The sequence below is a fragment of the Chrysemys picta genome, chromosome 13, assembly GCF_011386835.1.
Source record: "Chrysemys picta bellii isolate R12L10 chromosome 13, ASM1138683v2, whole genome shotgun sequence".
Lineage (NCBI taxonomy): Eukaryota > Metazoa > Chordata > Testudines > Emydidae > Chrysemys > Chrysemys picta.
In genome coordinates this window covers 36,697,468-36,716,721 of record NC_088803.1, presented here as the reverse complement: position 1 = coordinate 36,716,721, position 19,254 = coordinate 36,697,468, and the positions used below count along the sequence as shown (strand labels likewise).

The 19,254-nt window shown below is 47.4% G+C and overlaps 2 protein-coding genes and 1 long non-coding RNA gene across 6 annotated transcripts in view; 2 read left to right on the top strand and 1 right to left on the bottom strand.

The window, feature by feature from the left end:
* Positions 1 to 8,827, top strand: part of LOC101936487 (tyrosine-protein phosphatase non-receptor type substrate 1-like) — a 21,378-nt gene extending 12,551 nt beyond the window's left edge. For 2 of the 3 annotated variants that reach the window (XM_065565957.1, XM_065565960.1), the window contains one exon: positions 37 to 8,827. In XM_065565957.1, coding sequence (XP_065422029.1) covers positions 37 to 41 — 5 coding nt within the window. In that variant the 3' untranslated portion in view covers positions 42 to 8,827. The remainder of the gene's footprint in view (positions 1 to 36) is intronic. The other variant, XR_010592268.1, reaches the window with a different exon arrangement.
* LOC135975339 (uncharacterized) lies at positions 6,663 to 19,254 on the bottom strand. Its single transcript, XR_010592269.1, has 3 exons — positions 15,981 to 19,254; positions 12,485 to 12,619; positions 6,663 to 9,880 (listed from the first exon to the last, which is right to left on the bottom strand). It is a non-coding gene; the product is annotated as an uncharacterized LOC135975339 (long non-coding RNA).
* The window catches only part of SLC13A3 (solute carrier family 13 member 3), a 41,564-nt gene continuing 37,639 nt past the window's right edge, over positions 15,330 to 19,254 (top strand). Inside the window, exon 1 of one of the 2 annotated variants that reach the window (XM_065565956.1) lies at positions 15,330 to 15,349. Coding sequence is in view for 1 of the 2 variants with exons in the window: in XM_005304647.5 (XP_005304704.1) it covers positions 15,622 to 15,732 (111 nt within the window). In the remaining variant the exon portion in view is untranslated. Of the gene's footprint in view, positions 15,350 to 15,460; positions 15,733 to 19,254 lie in introns of those variants that run through there. The other variant, XM_005304647.5, reaches the window with a different exon arrangement.

Here is a 19,254-nt window from a genome sequence, read left to right as displayed (position 1 = left end):
CTGGCCAAGCTGACAATTCTGACTTTTTCTTTATAGATTGACTTGGTGAAGGCTCAACAGACTGTCCAGGGTGGGAAAGAAAGCCGAAGGTACACTTCCAGCACAGGGAAAGTTCTCTGGAACTGAAACTTACAGAAAAGTTGGTTCGACATCCCTCCCACTTCATCTCCTGGCTTTCACGTTCTCCTTGTAAAGGGATCCTAACTGCTCCTTCCCGTCCTCCAGTGTAAGGACTGGTTATATGTCACGCTCATGGCAGCTGCTCGCTGCCTTTCTGTATGAGAAGCACCAGTTTAGCAGCTGTTTTGTAGAGCAGAGAGAATTTTTTGTTCTTTAGCTTCACTTTTGGTTAAAGGGTGGCCTAGCTTCCTGCATTTTTTGGGTTGTACGGAATTGCTAAATGTGCAGGTGAGCAACACCCAAGAGTCAGTATTATTAACATAATACTTCTTCTTAGGGCTGGTCCACACTAACCCCCCAGTTCGAACTAAGATACGCAACGTCAGCTACGTGAATAACATAGTTGAAGTTGAAGTACCTTAGTTCGAACTACCAGGTACTTACCGCGGGTCCACACACGGCAGGCAGGTTCCCCCATCGACTCCGCGTACTCCTCTCACAGAGCAGGAGTACCGGCATCGACAGCGAGCACTTCCGGGATCGATTCATCTAGGGTTACCAGACGTCCGGTTTTTCCCGGACATGTCTGGCTTTTTGGTAATCAAACCCCTGTCTGGGGTGAATTGCCAAAAAGCCGAACATGTCCGGGAAAAATACCACGGGCTGGGCACTTCCCCTCCCGGGCTCCGGGGGCGCAGGGTCCAGAGGCATGGGGGCTGCCCGAAGCTGGTAGCGCTTGGGCAGCTCGGCTCTTAAACAGAGCCGAAGAGTCAGGGGAGGAGCACAGCAGCCAGAGCCCGGGAGGGGAAGTGCCCAGCCAGGGGCGCAGGGTCTGGAGGCATGGGGGCTGCCCGAAGCCAGAGCGCTACCGGCTTCACGGTTTGTTGGGCAGCCTCCAGACCCTGCGCCCCCAGCTGGGCGCTTCCCCTCCCGGGCTCCAGCTGCGCTGGGGAAGCACCGGCCAGGGGTGCAGGGTCTGGAGGCTGCCCGGCAAACCGTGAAGCCGGTAGCACTCGGGCAGCCCTTTTCGCGTGGCTGGGAGGGAGGAGGGGGCAGAGTTAGGGCGGGGAGTTGGGGCAGGGCCAGGGCCCCGTGGAGTGTCCTCTTTTATTTTTTAAATATGGTAACCCTAATTTATCGCGTCTAGACAAGATGCGATAAATCGATCCCAGAAGATTGATTGCTTACCGCCGAACCCGGAGGTAAGTATAGACGTACCCGTAGTATTATTAACACCTAGGATTTATCTCCAAAGGGCATTAACTAAGTACTAGGGCTAGGGTAGCTAGGGCATAGTTATTAACCTGTTTAACAGAAGGAGAAACAGAGACACAAAGTAGTGAAAATGATTTACCCAAGGCTACTTAGAGAGCTGTGGAATTATTTTCACAGATACTAAGGGGTTCGTTGGCTTTCATGTACATTGAAATGATCCTACCTGACTCCTAGATAGAAATTGGCAAGGCTGCGAAGAAAAGAGAAGACCTATCATATAGTTTACCACTGGGTGTCTCTCTTTACCTCATCACTGGAGGTAGAACTGAAAAATGTAAAGACAGCTCTGCAATCTGGCCTGTGGTGACCAGAGTGTGTTACCTAGCCCAGTGTGAATGGAGAAAGAGCTTTGCCTTTTCTTTTCTTGGTTCTTTTCACAATCAAGTATTTGCAAATTCATTTATTGAACAGAAAATTGACACTCCTCCTATACTTCTTACACAATGGATCAACTCCAGCTGCTTTGAGGAATGAATTCCCTTTCTCAGTGGGCCAACTCTAGGTCTGCTGTAAATGGATGCCATTCCAATGACTTCAGTGGAGATGCACCTTCTTACACCAGGTCTGAATGAAGTTCAGTGTGCAATGACATCAAACCATGGGAAGGGGGGATATAAGGAAGTAGGGAATGATAAAACAAGGGCAGAGGGAGAAGTTCTTTTGGGATAGCTTGTGGTGTTTTTTTGGAGAGGGATGTTGGTTATCAACTGAATTGTCTTTATTTATTGCATTTTTTTTTTTTTTACTGTTATAAGTCAGTGGCTCTCAAGCTTTCTAGACTTCCCTTTCAGGAGTCTTATTTGTCTTGCATACCCCCAAGTTTCACCTCACTTCAAAACTACTTGCTTACAAATAAGACATAAAAATACAAAAGCGTCACAGCACACTATCACTGAAAAATTGCTTACTTTCTCCTTTTTACCATATCATAAAATAAATCAATTGGAATATTAATATTGTACTTACATTTCAGTAGATAGAGCATAAATCATTGTCTGTTCGAAATTTTAATTTGCACTGACTTTGCTAGTGGTTTTTATGTAGCCTGTTATAAAACTAGGCAAATATCTAGATGAGTTGATGTAGCTCCTTAAAGACCTCTGTGTACCCCCAAGGGTACATGAACCACTGTGGTAAGTGACTTCTATCATAAGCAGGGGGCAAAGAGCAGCAAGTGCCTAGGTGTGGATTATTAGAAGTAATAATGTTAAGGACCACTTTGGCCACTGAGTTCATTGGGAGTAGAATCCAGACCTCTATAAGGGGAAATGAAGGAGGAAAGTGTGGTTGCTTGGCCAACAGGAACACAAAGAAAAATAAATGTGAAATATAATATGTGTGTATAAAACCAATAAGCATGGCTGCTGGTACAAGTGTGTGAGCAAGAATACATGTGTATAATCTGTGTGTGTGTTCAGTTATCATGACTGCATGGGAAAAGGACCAGTGTCTCACTGTCCCTTTGCGTGTTCAGTTACTGTGATTCTGCATGAAAACTGTATGTGCAAATTATGCACATGCACTTTAGAATGTGAATTTTTAAAACTCTAGGCCTCAGTAGCTGCAGGAATTTGGAATCCGCCTGCTTTGCAAAATGCAGAGCATTACTAACCTCCTGCAAACACCGTATGGGTGCCGATAGGAAAATAAGTCAAACAGTACAATAAAAGCTCATTGGTAAAACAAAGGTCAGTATGTGAGGGTCACTAGTGATAAATACAGTCTCTCCCCAGTCAAAACACAAGCCCAGAGTCTCAGGCTGTCCCTTAGTGCCATACCTACCAGCTCTCCCTTTTGTATAAACAGTGAGTGGATTTAAATGTAGTGGAATTAGTGATTACAAGTGTTGGGTTGGCATCAACCATCCCTCCTTCCATGCTCATTAACAGAGATAAAAATCTAGTTACAGCAGGAAATAATTACCATATATACTCGTTCATTAGCCCGTTCGTTTATAAGCCGACCCCCCAAAATGGATAGGTAAAAATAGCAAAAACTGTTTGACCCTTTCATAAGCCAACCCTATATTTCAGGGGTTGGAAAACTTTGGCTCCCGGCCCATCAGGGTAAGCTGCTGGCGGGTCAGGACATTTTGTTTACTTGGAGCGTCTACAGGCATGGAGCCCCTCAGCGCCCTGTGGCCGCAGTTTGCCGTTCCCAGCCAATGGGAGCTGTGGGAAGCAGCGCTCCACTTCCCGCAGCTCCCATTGTCTGGGAATGGCGAACCGCGGCCACAGGGAGCTGAGGGGCTCCATGCCTACAGACGCTCCAGGTAAACAAAATGACAATGTATTAGGTATTCAATTAAATGATTCCATAGAGTTTTTAAAATCAATTTTTGGTGTAGACCCATTTAGAAACTGACCCCCGCTCTTTGATGCGTCACTTTTTTACCAAAAATATTCAGCTTATGAACAAGTATATATGGTAATATGGAAAAAAATGAAGGAAAGAAGCATCTGGGCCTTGGCTAATGCTGGCGCAGGAAGTGTTGATTATAGGTGTTTACAGGGGTGCTGGAACAATTTGTATAGCGGGGATGCTGAGAGCCACTGAACCAAACTGTAAACCCTGTATATAATGGAAACCACTTCAAGCCAGCACCCGGAGCACCTTACTTCCAGCACCTATGGGCATTTACATAATTAAGAAGATGCAAAGAGGTCGGGGTTTAAATCTTAATCACATTCAAAATACTGGAACTCTAAGCAAATCAGTATGTCACCACTAGCACAATAAACCTCAGTAAGAGACAGGCCCCTGTCCTATGAATACTGAGTGGCATGTTTATGATACTGAGCTGATAGGGGCTGCATTAAGGGAATTGAATAGAGTTAAACAGGCACAAATGTGAATTGAGTAAGGAAAAGCCTTCCCTTTGTTTCTCACTGTTAGAAACCTGTATCACTATAAGAGAAATGGCAGCTTTCTGCACTGGCCACCAAATAAACTCTCTCTTTTAAGATCTCACAGTGTTCTTGTATTTCACATAGTTGATTTTTGAGAGAGGGGTTTGTGGGGCTCCTGTGGGGCTCCTGTGGCTACAGCAAGAGGCAGAGTATGTTTGGTGACTTGGGCTCCTTTTAAGTAGTTGTAGTGTTTTATGATTTGAGAATTTTACTGTTGGGTCCTCAGCTTCTTTATCTGCTCATCCTTTGTCATCACGCATGGAATGTTACCTAAGTGAGCAGGTTGTGGGTGTTAAAAACCCCCACCATTAAAGTCATGTTCACAGCTGATGAGCAGGCTCCCTTTTCTTTCTCTTTCCTTCTTGTTGTTAATTATGGGCCTGATACTACAGTTCTTACCCTCATGGCTAACTCACATAGGTGTGTAGCCATTGACGTCAATGGGAGCAGGAGCAGACCCAGGACAGTTATCCTGGGACTAGTCACAGCAGATTCGGGCCTTGTGTGCGTGGTCTGAAAATGTGAAATCTACCCCATTGGTTCCTGATTTCTACCTGTGTCAAAATGATCCCCAGTAACCCTGGAGCCTAGATAGAAAATCAGTTCAAATCAAAGCTACCCTATCAAAGGATGGGAAATTGAAACAGCAGCAGGCTAACAAAAGCAGCCCAACTAAAATGCAACCTGCTTTAGCCATGTGCATCTCTGCTGCTTTAGAGAACTCTGGTATTGGGAAATCATTGCCCAATGAATGGCACTGGGTTTGGTGAGGCTCACCCAACCATATTACGGTCTTGGTTGTGTTTCAGTCCTTTGCTTCCAGGATGTTTCGTCTTTTCATTGGGCTTTGTTTGTTTGTTTTGGCTAGAGCTGCAGTCCCTAATTGCCACAGATCATTTGGTTTTTGTTTTATTTGGTCATTTTTGGTGTAGGCATGAAGAGCTCTGTAGTAGTCTCGGCTGAGGTTCAGCCCTCAGCGGGGCTGTGGGGTATCCCACTGCCTCGCTCTGGTCCGCCGTCAGTCCTGGTCCAGCGGTAGTGTGGGACAGCAAACACACGGTTAGGGGCTCAGGCCCTTAAGCAGGGGCTGAGCCAATGGGTAGAAAAAGCCCCAAGCCCTCAATCAGGGCGGGGCAGCAACCACGCAGTCTGGACTCAGGCCCTCGAGCAGGGGCTGAGCCAATAGTTCAGGAACCCAGGCCCTTAAGGAGGGGCTGAGTCAATGTTTGTAGCAGCCCAGGCCCTAGGTCAGGGCGGGGCAGTAATCAAATAGTCAGGAACACAGGCCCGTCAATGTTTGTAGCAGCCCAGGCCCTAGGCCAGGGCGGGGCAGTAATCAAATAGTCAGGAACACAGGCCCTTAAGGAGGGGCTGAGTCAACGAGCAAGAGGTCCCAGCCTCTCTAGGCCAGGGAGTCTGCCACCCAAGGAGTGGGTGGCAGGGGTGACGCAGGCCCTCCCACTCCACTGCATCCCAGCCCGGGGCCCTAGCAGCAGCGGAAACTCGCTGCTGTCAGTGGGGATCTTGGTCGCAACACACTGACATAGGCTCTGGCAGTGCTGCAGCCAGACTGGGGTCGGCTGCCCGCAGGCTACTTCCACACGCCCCCTCATAAGGTACCTGGGCCGTACTAGTGTCCTCGGTGCTCTCCACCAGCATCGGTTCCTCCGGGTAGGTAGCGAAGGGTAGGTTCGGCTCCTCCTCGGGATAGCGGCAGGCTTGGCTCCTCCTCAGGGTAGCTGGAAAGGGGCAGATTTGGTTCCTCCTCAGGACAGCGGGAAAGGGGAAGGCTCAGCCAATCCTCCTCAGGGTAACGGGCAAGGGGTAGGCTCGGCTAGCCTGCTGCTGTCTCCAAAGCAGGAGCTCGGCCACAGACATCTGCCCTCTCCGCCAGCTTGTTCTCCACTGAGCTCTGCAGGCGGGCTTTTATACTTCCGAGTCGGCGCCATGACCTCTGAGGGGCGGGCGCCAGACCCGGTGGCTCCGCCCACGTCGGTGTTAGGGGAGGTTCGGCCCTCAGCGGGGCTGTGGGGTATTCCACCGCCTCGCTACAAGCTCATTTTCCTTTAGCTCCGCAATTGCTCTGTAATTAACATCTTTGAGGCTGTTTACTCTTTTTGAAAACAGATTCTTTTCAGCGTATCAGGCTGGCATAAGAAGGCATTGGAAGGCTGCACTGTAGCCTGTGGTGCGTTTTGAAGTTTGACTTTGGCCTTCTGTGTTTGGATCTGCAGGTTGTGTGTGGAGAGAGAAATGCAATTAGTCTGATTGAATAAGGTCTCGGCGGCTGCTTTGTTTGTAAAGGAGTAAAGCTTATGCAATGCTGGAGAGTTATTCTGCATCTTTTTTCATGCGGTAACTTTTTATTCATGTCTCTCAATGGCAAAATATGAAATTTGCAGAAAGGGCTGAAACATACACATGCCTTTCTCTCTTCCAATCAATTCTTTAATTAAATGGAGAACCACACAGTATCACTAAGAGAAAATAAGCAGGACAGGAGGTATGTATGCCAGCATGGACTGAGCAGGGGGCTGGGAGCTAGGAACATCCTGAATTCTAGCTCTGCCACTGGCTGTCTGGGTGGCCTTGAGCAAGTCATTTAACTTCTTGTGTCAGTTTCCCCATTTGAAAAGTTGGCATGATAATAATAATAATAATATCCACTTATCCACCCTGAAGGGTTGATAGGGGTATTAATTGATTTGTTATTATTTGCATAATATTCTGAAGCTATAAAGTGCTATTGGAGAGGAGGGAGAAACTATCTCACATGGACCAGGATCTGCTCAGACAAATTGCAAACCAGTCTCTAAAACGTACTGTACCAACAAGCTCTGTGGCTATATACGCCACCTCTTTTCCACCAGGCCAGTGATTTACGGTTCTCATCAGGGGATGGTTTTCTTCTTTGGAATCTGTTTTGTACTTTCTTGCTATTCATTTGACTCTGTTAGAAACTATGACTTTCCTGACACATTAGGAATGACCTGTCTAGTATCGCTAATTCCCCTGATGGCTAATTGGCTGTGAAGGGGAAAGGGCTTGTTTGCCTAATAATAATTCTGTATCTCCTAGTACGTTGTGGGGCTGAATTCATCAATGTCTAATGCACTTTGAGCTCGTCAGTCAGAGGATGCTATAGAAGTGCAAAGTGAGATCAGGTTATTATGTTACTTGTCTTTTCTGCTCACTCTCTGGTTTTATTCAGACTGATTTAGCCTCCATTCGCTGTGCTCCAGACACAGCAACAAAACACAGAGAAAGTCCAGCCCGCACTTGACTTTATCCTCCCATCTTTTCCCCCTTTGATCTGTTCCTCAATTTGATTATAAAGTTTGAATTGTCATCTGTATCTTCTGCCCCTTGCATGGAGAGACTGGGTCTCTGAGGCTGTGGTCGATTTTACTTTTTCCTTCTTATGTGGCATTTCCATTCCTGGAGGTTTGCACTTATGGTAGCCCATTCTGTACGATCGTCTGCTTATCTCTTTGTGGATGAACAGTCCTTTTGGTCCACCAGGATACTACATTGCATTGACTGAGTTCAAGGGCATCGGAATCTTTGTAGAAGGTTGCGGGGACGGCAAGGCCAGAGTGGCAGGGGGAATTAAAGTGCTACTTAAATATCCCACAGAGTACAACTGTAACATAAATACCCAGAATACAAAATGTAGCCATATTATAATATTTAAGGCATAATTATAGTATGAACAAACAAAAGAAAAGAAGACAACTTTAGTTCTAAACATCGGGACTGCATTTTATTTTTGTACTTCACTTACATTTATCATGTTATTGCATATAAGCCACTATTAATACTGCATTATTATTATTTTTACTATTGAACTGTAACTTGCAATTCTGTAACATTACAATCAAATTGTCCTTGTTTATACATAATGTATATTTTAACAATTGTAATCCTAAATTGTACATCTCCTTAGAAAAAGGCATCAGCAAAATTAATAACAACAACAAACAACTTTGAAAGAAGGTAAACGTGTCCCCATAGAAGCGCTACCATATGAAATGATTTTTCTATGTTTTATAAAAAATAAAATAAAATAAAAAATATATTTTATATTTTTAGAAATCCTAACAAACACCATGAACAGGCTGTAGCAGACAGAAGCAATACAATATCTATTAAGCAAAAAATGTAAACTTAATGCAATTTTGATCATGCAATTATCTAGGATTGCAGTGGATATCTAGGAATGCATCTGATCTGGTAGTGCATCTTGGTCCTTAGGAGTACAATCATGTTTTTTCTACAGTGCATGTATTTCTTTTGTTAAAAAGTGTTTGTGTTGGGAGGGGCTCCTTGGCCCTCTCCCCAGGTCTGGTGACTGAGTTCCAATCATCTCTATACTTTTTTGGTTGGTTATGTGGTCTATCTAGGATATTTTCAGAATTCTTCTGTAACATCATCATTTGAAGGATTGTAGTTTATTATCAATTGTTTGAATGTCCATGTTGGATTTTACTTTTAATTAGTTCAATAAAAGAATCCTCTCCTTGCCCTTTATGCTGTCTTTTTTTTTTGCTGTTTGATAAAGAGGAAAAGAGCTATCCTGCCTGTGCTGATCGGGAATTTATTTTGCAGGGGTATTTGAGGTCAGGTGTGAAAAGCCAGTCATTTGGAGTTATAATTCTGGTGTGGGCAATTTCTGTACTTCCTCTGTGACCTGTTTATAAACCATTTCTAACAGGCTTAGCCTTTGCTTGGATTAATGTATTTGGACCACATTCACGTGCTAGTTTTTGCTTGCTCAGCATCAGTGTGCAAAGTGGGGAAATGGCTTTAGTCTTGCTTAGATTAGAATGACACAAGGCAGAATATGCCAGAGGGCCTGGACAAAAACTCTTGAGCTGAGCACCTGCAAACTTTGAGAAAGTTTGGAACCGACTGTTGTCCTTTGGCTTGGGTCTGCTGTGATTAGCTCTTATCTTTACGTTGATTCCTCCTAGCAGTGTAGAGAACTTGTCAAAATTCTTTTAAAAAGCCCTGTGTTGTTATTGAGTGGAGTGGAAAAGCAACTGCACCTCCCTGCGTTGTCATTTTTGGCTTCTCCGTAATGTGCAGTTGTGTTTGATTTCTGTGTACGGGGAAGAAATATGATACTGGATTCCAGATTGAGCATTTGAACAAATATTTAAGCATATGGATTTTCATTGTTTTTTAGCACGTCAGATGTAGGCACCTTTTCCCCCCTTTGTATTTGAGATGTATTTAATGTAGTTGTTGGGATCAGTACCGGGGTACCTGGCTGAAATTCTCTGGGCTGTGTTATGCAGGAGGCCAGACAAGACAATCTAGTTGTCTCTTCTGGCCTTAAAATCTAAGATTTTATTTTGAAATGCATGTCCTGCTAACCCCCTCCTATAACAAATGGCATGAAGCAAGTGGCTCTGCAGCATGGAAGATCTTGAGGAGAGAGAAGATGCCTGTGTCCCTTTTCTGAGAATTGAGATGGAAAAGAAGTAGGGTCACCCCCCCTTACTGTCTTGGGGTAATGCCATTGTTAGCAGCAGAGTTGCACTAGTGTAAAATTGGAATAACACCGTGGTCCCCTGGAAAACAAAACAGAAACCAACACAAATAAGCACATACCCACTTCAGGCAAATAGCAGCATATCCATGTGATTTTTAAAAAGACCACTAAAGCTGGTAAGCTGTGAAAAAGGAAACTCTAGATTTGTCTGCATTTAAAGAGGTACAGGCAACCACTGTTTTTTGTTGTTGCTAGATTTGCAATAGAGTTGCATACAAGTCTTGTTAGATAGGATACTGATGGACCTCAAGCTAAAAAGAGTTGGGTTAGTACTGCTAGGAAATCCCAGGAAGTAATAATGGCAAACCAACTGATATCAGTGCTGTATGAAATAATTTTGGAGTCCTGTGCAAATTGGGGTGCCCCCACCTCAAATTTGGCTCAGCTGCCCCTTCCCCGTTATGATGGCAGGACAGTGGGCCAAACCTGAGCGGCACTACAACCCCACTCTAGCTCTGCTCCAGCTGCTGCCAGCCCTGCAGAGCATGAACAGGGGCTGCACAGTACCCCAGCCCAACCCCCACTCCACACAGACCCCCAAATGCCCCTCCCACATATAGCCCTCCACCTGCCCACACTTATCCTGACATCCCCGACACATCCCAGCAGCCCTGACATACATCCTGCTCACCTCAGCCCCCAGCACCTCAGCCCCACTGGCAGAGCCCCCAACATGCCCCATTCACCTCAACATCCCAGCCCCCAAACCCACCACCCTCCAAAATCCTCCATCCCCCCACAACTCACCCCACCGCCTCCCAATATTCCCCCAGTGCCCCCCAACACTCCCCACCAACCCTTAGTCCACCAGCAACTAAGGTCCCAGCCCCTCATCCACCACCCCTGGAATCTTCCTGCCCACTCACTGGCACTGGCACCCCCTACCGCACCCCCTGGCTTCAGTGCTTTGCTCCAGTCCTGGGCGAGGGCGGCTCCTTACGATCTCTGGTTGCTCCCCTCACCCACCCTGCACTCACACTGCAAGGACCAAATCTGAGTGGGTGGCATTGCCAGGTCATAATGCCACTCATTCAAATTTGGCCTGTGGTGGGGACAGCCAGGCTAAATTTGAGTGAGGGGCGTTGTAATCTCATGTGTCTGGTCGAAGCACCACTCAGGTTTGGCCTGTCGTCACAATGCTACCCACCCAAACCTGGTGGTCTGGGTCTCCTGAGATGGGTGCCCTGTGCAAACGCCCCGAGTGCATGTTAGTTAACTCAGGTCTGGTTGGCACCCTTATTACTTAGTACTCTGCCACTGCCTCAGCATGGTGCTAGGGGGCGCTGTACTGCAGAGAGTGCTGGAGTTACTCTTTCCTCTGTCGTTCCTGAACCAATGCTTCAGCAGGGTGCTTGCTCTTTCGCTGGATATGCCGTCTTTTGGATAAGATGTGCCAATTGTAGTCATTAAAGATTCCTACAAGAGTAGGGGTATTAACTGTGGTATCCTGGACAAATTCCAGCTTTACCTTCTTTACTACACTTGCCCCTGGAATTTCAATTGCATTACTGTAGTTACTCTTCACTTCTCCTATAAATATGACGGCAGAGTGTTGCTGGTGCAGCATGTCTGCTGCATTTCCATCCCAGAAGCAGCTGCTTTTCAGTGGTGGGCTAAATGATCCCCATACACACAGGGTCCAGTTTTCATACTTGCCACCTAAGTGAGGGCACTAGCTGTGCATTCGGGTGTTCAGACTGAAAACTGGGTGCCCAAGTTTGAAAGGTGGGCTCCCCATCTACAAATTGCTTTGGAGTCTGTTGCAGCTGAAGATGCTGTATGGTACTGGTATGATTTTGGTCTTTTCCTTAACTTGGAGATAGAGCTCTACACTTGATACCAATTAGGATTCAGAAGCCTGTAGTCCCAGATATGTTTTTATGGGGTTTGGGGTAGGTTTTTTTAGTGGAGGTCATTCAGCTCTGGAATAAATTGACCCTGTGGTCTGAAGAAACCCAGATGTGCTGGTCTTCAAAACATGTTGCAAGAAATCTCTTCTCCTAGGCTTTTTCTGAGGGGGGAGTGACTAGGGCTTCATGGAGATGGCAGGAAGATGGGCTTGTGTTGCTGGGGAAGGGAGTTCAGTGATTGTTATATGTTGACAGCGAGTCAGTTTTTACTTTGTGTGTATTTTTAAACTGCCTTATACAAGCAGCTGGAGTGTTAGGCATATTTTATACATTAATATTTATTTACTTTTGTCTATTTTTTGAATTAACCAAGTAATCTTAATGAAACAGTGCCACTACTCATTTGAACAATGTCTGGCCAACCCTATAGGCTGGCTTGATTTGTTTGTAGGCCAGTCTGTATCCCTTTATCAGCTGATTAAGGGTAACTCGCTAACAAAGTCGTCAATTGGTTTCTTTAATCCTTCGTTACTGTGAAAGGAGATCAATCAACATGATGTGTGTGGCTCTCTTCCATCTTCTTTCCTTTGTCTGTGCTCTTCCTAATCTCAGTGCCTTCTAGTGAAGAAGGGAACATGTAGAGGGAAAAGCCTTACCTCCCTCAACCCCCCCAGCCTGCCCATTCCATTTGTTTTATCTGAGTCAGGTTTGACCTGCATTCCACTGTGAGAAGGGTTCTATCTTCTAGCTATTGATAAGAGCCTTTTAGTTACCTTGTTACTGGAGAAGTCATCTTTGGAAACATGCCCTTTCCACTGACCGATATTTCACAGCAGGGCTGGCTTGTGTCTGAGTTCTGGGGACAATGGCTGTTGCTTGTCATTATGCTGAGTTGTAGTCTGTGCATTCTGCAACCCAGAACATAGAACTTTTCACCTTTGGCCCATGTCTGTGTCTGAACAATATCTAAATAGAATATGCTCTAAATTATGGAGGAAGATGTAACAGGTGGGGGGGGGAGAGGGTGAAGTGGGAGAGTACAAAGAAAGCAAGAATCTAAGCTAAGCAGATCTGCAGCATTACCTTCTGCTATTGGACCATATCCATTCCTGACATCCTTTCTCAGGCAACACACCACTGATCTCAGTGAGAACTTTGCCTAGATATTCACTTCTGGATTGTAATCCTATAGATCAGTGGTTCTCAACCCTTTTCATACTGGGACCCCTATTCCATCTAGCTGGGGATCTCCTCCTGTTTGGTAGCATGGGAAAGACAGGGTGGTCATGACCCTAGGTCTGGAATTCTATTCCATAGCTATCTGGATTGAACTGTGAATTTAATTCATGGGGCCAAATTTTCAAAGCATAGTGCAATGGCTACACCTATAGCAATACAACACAACCCATACCTATCACACCTGCCACCAATGAGAGTTTTTGCAGATGTGATGTGAAATGCAGCCCTTTCCCTCTCCCTCCCCCATTTTGTAAACATCGCAAACTGTGGAGCCCTGGATTTTTTATTCCCTCTACCCTCCCCCTTCTTCTCCCACTTTTTCTTTAAAAAACTCTCGACAGTAACTGCAAAACCTAATTCTAAGCTGTTCACGGCAGAGAATGCATTTACTTGTGCAATTAGGCCTTGATCCCGGCTGAAGCCTCTTTGGGTGTTACTGTAATATAAATGTTAAATAATAATGAAGGTTACACTGTTAATGTTTCTGATGAAATCTTAACTTTACATTTCCTGCCTGTTGTAGTTTTAATAGTGCAAAATGTAAAGTTACATGACATTTTTTGAATTGATTTCTATACTGGACCTTTGCTTTAGATTTCTTAGTCTGGCAAAACCTCTATTTTTTTAAAAATAAGGGTGTTTTTTTCCAATGCCTTCTCCCTTGCACCTCTGTAAGCAGGTGAGATCTCCCAAATCAGAATATTCCACTCACACCTATGGGAATCCTCATCATTTTTGCAAAAGTGTAAATGATGATATAAGGTGCAAGGCGATGGAGAATCAAGACTAGACTAAACTATCACAAAATGAAAATGAGTGCCCTGAAGTCTAGGGCAAGATGTATATTCACTACTTCATGGACTCATTCTCATACAGGGCCTTATTATTCACTGTAAAAGGCACATCTGGGGGAGAAGCTGCCATTACTGTCCTTCTAAAGGCGACCAATTGCAGTATCACAAACACTGTCAGTGTTTCTTCATATCAGATACCCAAGGATAACAAAACATACACTGCTTGTGCTCACTAAACACTAGGGCCAGCCCAGAATCATCCCTGGTGTAACTACTGGCTTCAGTAGTGTTGAACAAGGGGTAAATTTGCTCCAAGGACAACATGCTTCTAAAATGACTGAAAAGAAACACTAGCTCAGGGGCTGCCAGCTTCTCTGCTGCGTTTAAATGACTCGGCCTTGAGCTCATATTACTATTATTATTTATTATTATTAAACTCTGAATGGTTTAACTTGGTTGTTGCATATACAGCAACTGTCTCTATTTCTCTTCACTTACTGCAAAGCCAACTGGCAGAATAACTTCGGACTACCAGCTCCACATTGTGAAACAAGCTAAGTGGCTGCAGAAAGGCAGGGGCAGGCCACACATATCATGGCTAGTGTAATATATGTGAAGCAAGTTGGGTTAGTTTACAGCTCGATTCACTCTGAGTAGCTGTGTCATAGATGCAATCAGGCGCTTTTCTGTGATGATGATTTGAAGAGAAGGCTCTGGTGTTTGATAACTGAGAAAACACTTCAGGACAGCTACCAGTTCGCTGTAGAAAAGGAGATGGTGTCACCAGTGATTAATACTGAGCTGTCTTCACCCCCATTGCACTCAGGGAGCCTAATTCATACCCAGAACACATGCAGCCAATGGTACCTCTGTGCTTCTGACTCCATGCAGCACATTCTCATATGACCTACTATCTGCTGGGTGGTGACCCATGAATGCTGGAAAGCCGGGATGATGGCAGTAAGTAGAGTCATTCTAGCAGGCTCAAGAGAGGGGGGTTGCACTTCCCTGACATTCAAGCCAAAGGGAGTGAGTGATGAGCAGCAGCGAGTCCCATGAGGTGTGAGCAGCAGAAAGGACAGCACTTCCTGCAGAAGGGTCAAGGATAGGGAGAGCTGGTAGAGGCCCTATTGCTGCAGGGTGGCCAGAACCTCCCCTAGCCGGACAGCTGTTCTTTGGCCAACTCTGGCTGGCCAACTTAGGGAGCGCTCCAAAGGTGTGCCAGCAATCATTGGGAGCTGGCTGTGGGACCCACAAGGGATGGGTAGTGCTCCAAGGTTGCTGAGCGATGGCTTCTGAGAAAACTGGGTGCAAAACCACACTTCCTTGCCCCCTCCCTGTCCCCAGCCCCGAGGCGGTTAGGGATTTCTAAGGCGCCCATCATGGTGGTATCTAGCCGGGTTGGACAAGATCGCTCAGCATAGTTGCCCAGAGTTCACCGCTCACCAGCTCCGTGGCTGGGGGGTGGAGGTTGCTTTGCACATCATGCGCCTCTCACCTCGGGGAGGGGAAGCTCCCTCTCCTACAGGCAATAGACAGGTGTCTGCCGGGGCCCCGCCGGCCTCTGGATTCCGGCTCCCGGGACAGCTTGCGGGGAGCCTGCGGGTGGGTGGGGCTGGATGCGGGACAGGGGGTGTGGTGAGGAATGAGGAGCGGGGTTGTCATGCGGGGGGGGGGGGGGGGAGGTGTCCGGACGCGTGGGGGAGGGGTTGTTCGGGGCAGGGGGCGGCAGGCCAGCAGCAGTGGCCCCGTGCTCAGTGCCGCCCCCAGGTAAGAGCCCTCCCTCCCCCTCCCCGAGTAACTCTCCTCCCCCCCGGGATAAAGCGGCGGCCCCTGCGCCCGGCCGCAGTCGGGTCCAGCTGGGTGTCTGTCGGGCTATGGCAGCGGTCGGAGCCCTAGCGAAGAAAGTGTGGAGTATCCGCCGGTTCCTGGTGTTACTCTTCACCCCGCTGGTGCTGCTACCCATCATCATCAGCCTGCCCCCCAAGGTAACCTCCCTTGGAGCCCCACAGGGGACCCCTCCCGCCTGCCCCCAGGGAATCCCGATTCCCCTGCTTCTCCAAGAGACACCTCCAGACCTGGCCCCCTAGCGACCCCCTCCCTTCATCCCAGGGAACCCCCCTCCCCTCGCCGTGCCCGCTGCCCCCAGGGGAGCCCTGGCCCTGCCCTGCCCGCCACGCTCCCTCCACAGGTCCCTTCTGTCCCCTTGCCCAGGGCGAGCCACCTTCCTTCCTACCTGCCCCCAGCCACTCCCCTCTGCCCTGCCCGCGCCGGGCCGGGCGCTCCCTCCCTGGAACCGATCCGCCACCGGCCCAGCGCCTCGGCTCGGGGCTGTCTCTCGGTCCCGGCGGAGCAGGCTGCCTCGGCGCCTTTGGACGCAGCAGGGACCGCAGCCAGCGAGTTGGTGTCCAACTCTTAGAACTTTCCGCCGGGTCTCTCGGCGCCAAGCGCTGGCTTCAGAGCCGCGTTTCGCTGGCACAGGGCGCCCGGCAGCTGGGACACGCGTGCGATGTGTACTCCTGCGCTCCTTTCCCCGCTCCGCGCCAGGTCAAGGCTCTATGGAAAGGCTGCGGGAAGCTGCGCCCATGCCCGGCTCCAAGTGACCCTCTCCAGCCCGTCAGCACTCGCCGCACGCTGGCACCCCTGCCCTGGTACATAAGCGTGTTTTCCAGACCCTTTCCTGTCAAGACACTGGGGACATTGGGGCTGGCTTCTATGCTGGTCTGAATCCCCTCCCTGCTGACTGCCTGTGGAGAGAGCTTTCCCCCACCCAGGAGAAGAAGACAAGGGAACCTGCAGCACTATGCCCTGAAAGAGCATTTCAAGTCAGGAGACCTCATGAACCTTCCCACCTTGGCTTTCCCCACCTGATCCTCAATGTTTTCTTGGCAGGGCCATAAAGGCAAAGAGTGCCTACAGCTCCATAGAGGGCAAAATGGCATTGGATTCCTGAGCTTGGGAAAACTGCACTGCGTAGGACCCCCTGCACAGATGGGGCCAGGCATCCCACAAGGGGATAGAGAGAAGGCAGAGGGAATTAGATCTATGGCCCATACCCCCAGAGCACACTTTGGGTCAGATTCTACAGCATGGCGTCATGCCCCTGGTACTGTGAGCAGAGTCTGGCCTGAGGGTGAAAATAAGGTGTTCTACCTGCTCTCACAGCGTGGATAAGGCTTAGCCTATGACTGTGAGCTGCACTGGTTGCTTAGCCATTTCCCTGTGTGGTTTTATCCCTAACTGGTTTGGGCCCTGGCTACTCTGGCTCTCTTCCCCTGCTGTGCTACCACGGTTGTGGATGGCTAGTTTCTTGAGCTAGATTCTCTCTTGGTTTAACTGCTAGGAGTTGCAGGAGGGCTTAGTTTAACTGTATTGGTGTGGTGGAGAAATGTTGCTTTGTTGTAGGGTGCAGATACAGTGATTTTAACTGTGATGTATATTTATATATTTGTGAAAGTGCCTAGAGCTTTGGTGAGTGTGTGTGCAGCGTGCGTGCAGCGATAGCTCCAAACAAACCAATCCATCCCAGGATGGTGGGAATATTGACTAATGCAGAACTAAGCAAGAAGGATCTCAGAACTGGCTACAATTAAGTGGATTATGCTAAGATCTGGCACTAACAAGTATGTGATGCTACTCTTTCAACCTTCCTAGAACACCTAGTGCTTATAGAGTGCTTTTCAGCAGTAGATCTCAAAGGGAAACATAAGTACCGAGAGATGAAGTGACACGCCCAAGGTTACCCAGCAGGCCAGTGGCAGAGCTATTAACCCAGGGTTCCAGAGTCCCAGCATAGTGTTCTGTCTGCTAGGCACACTGCCTCCCCAACTGTAAGGAAATCTCACTGTAAGTCAATCCCAAGATCTACACCCAAGAACAGTTTTCTCAGGAGAGCTAAAAGTTGCAGGTTTGGTGTCAGAATTGTGGTTGGATTCTCAATAAAGTGATGCATGGACCACAATATGCCCAATGAGTATTACATGGTTTAAATGGCTTGTTATCATCCCCTCTTACGAGCAATGTTGTAAAATATGGCATTTTGCAGGTGTGGGATGTGCCTGTAAACAGACAACCTTTGTTATCGTGACTGAAGAAGCTTCTTGAGTGAAATATTTGGATTATTCTGTACAAGCTGTTTTCAGTTTAGGATATGGGCTTGGGGACTATGTGTTAGAGAGCAAAGCAGGTGACTTGTCTTTACAGTGAATGCTGAAAACCTTCTTGGGGAAATACAGGATTTTTACAGCTTTCTCTCACACAAAGTTTGGCTAGATGTCTAGAATGACTAGCATTTCCTCTCAGGAGACTTGGGGTATTTCACCCCAGTGACTGAGAGTTTTTTTGCCATTGACTTAAACGGGGCAGGATTTTACCCTTGAATTCACATCATGACTCAGATCCACTTGAAAATTAATTTGTTCCTATCAGCAAAAATTGGGCACAGTTCAGCAAGTTTGGCAGTCTCTGCTAAAGAGAAGCTCTGGACTGGAATAGCCATGGCGATAGCATGTGCATTCACAGAGCTGTGTTGGGGGCACCTGTGTAGTCTACTGACTTTGTGCCTGGCTCTAGTCAGATAAAACCTTCACTTCCAAAGTCACAACGTGAATCCCTGAAATAAAAATGAAAGAAAGAAGAAGAAGAATTAACATTGTTTTAGTTGATGACACCACACAGTAGCAGAAAGAATTCCTTTTTGGAATTAAAATCCATAGTTTCTGTTTTGCATAACTGTTTTTTTTGGATGATGTCTTACTAAGTGCATATGAAATCTTTTGATTGTTTCAAAGGGCAGAAATAGGATTACATAACAGGTATCTAATTCCTTCTGCAGACTTGTAAATAGCTCATTGTATTAGTTTGTGCATTCATTTTCTGTAGCTGAACAAGTGACTTTAACGCTTTTAATGGCTTCCCTTTTGAAGCTGACTGTGATGTAGGTCCAGGCATACAGTCTGTCGTAGAAGAAGCAATCTGTGTGCTAAATGCAGACTCTTGTCTTGGGGTATGTCTACACTACAAAACTAGGCCGACTTACAACCACCACAGTAATTACTGCACTACTGTCTATACTATGTATGTCTACACTACTCTCCTTAGATCGAGTGCTTGTCCTCACCAGGAGCACTTCCACTGACCTAAGAGGGACAGTGTGGGGAGGTGAGAGCCTGGTCTCTCAGATCTACTAGCAGCTCCCTGCCAGGAGCCTGGCTGCCCCACAGGCTCCTGGGGTGGCTGCTTCCCATTCTGCTCCCCACTCCTCACAGGGAGCAGGGGAAGTTGCTCAGGGCTTCTTGCCTGCCCCAGCCCTGCCAGAAGCGGGGAGGAAGTCACCCCAGCTTCTCGCCCTGGCTCCAAGATGGGATCGGAGCCTGAAGTCCCCTGGGCTTCTCACCCTGGCTCCCAGCTGGGAGCAGAGTCCAGCTGCCCAGCTCTCCAGGGGAGCAGGGCTTTCCTGTCAATTTCACGGCTCCTGCAAGACAGGACAGCCAATGTAAAGGACACAGTGT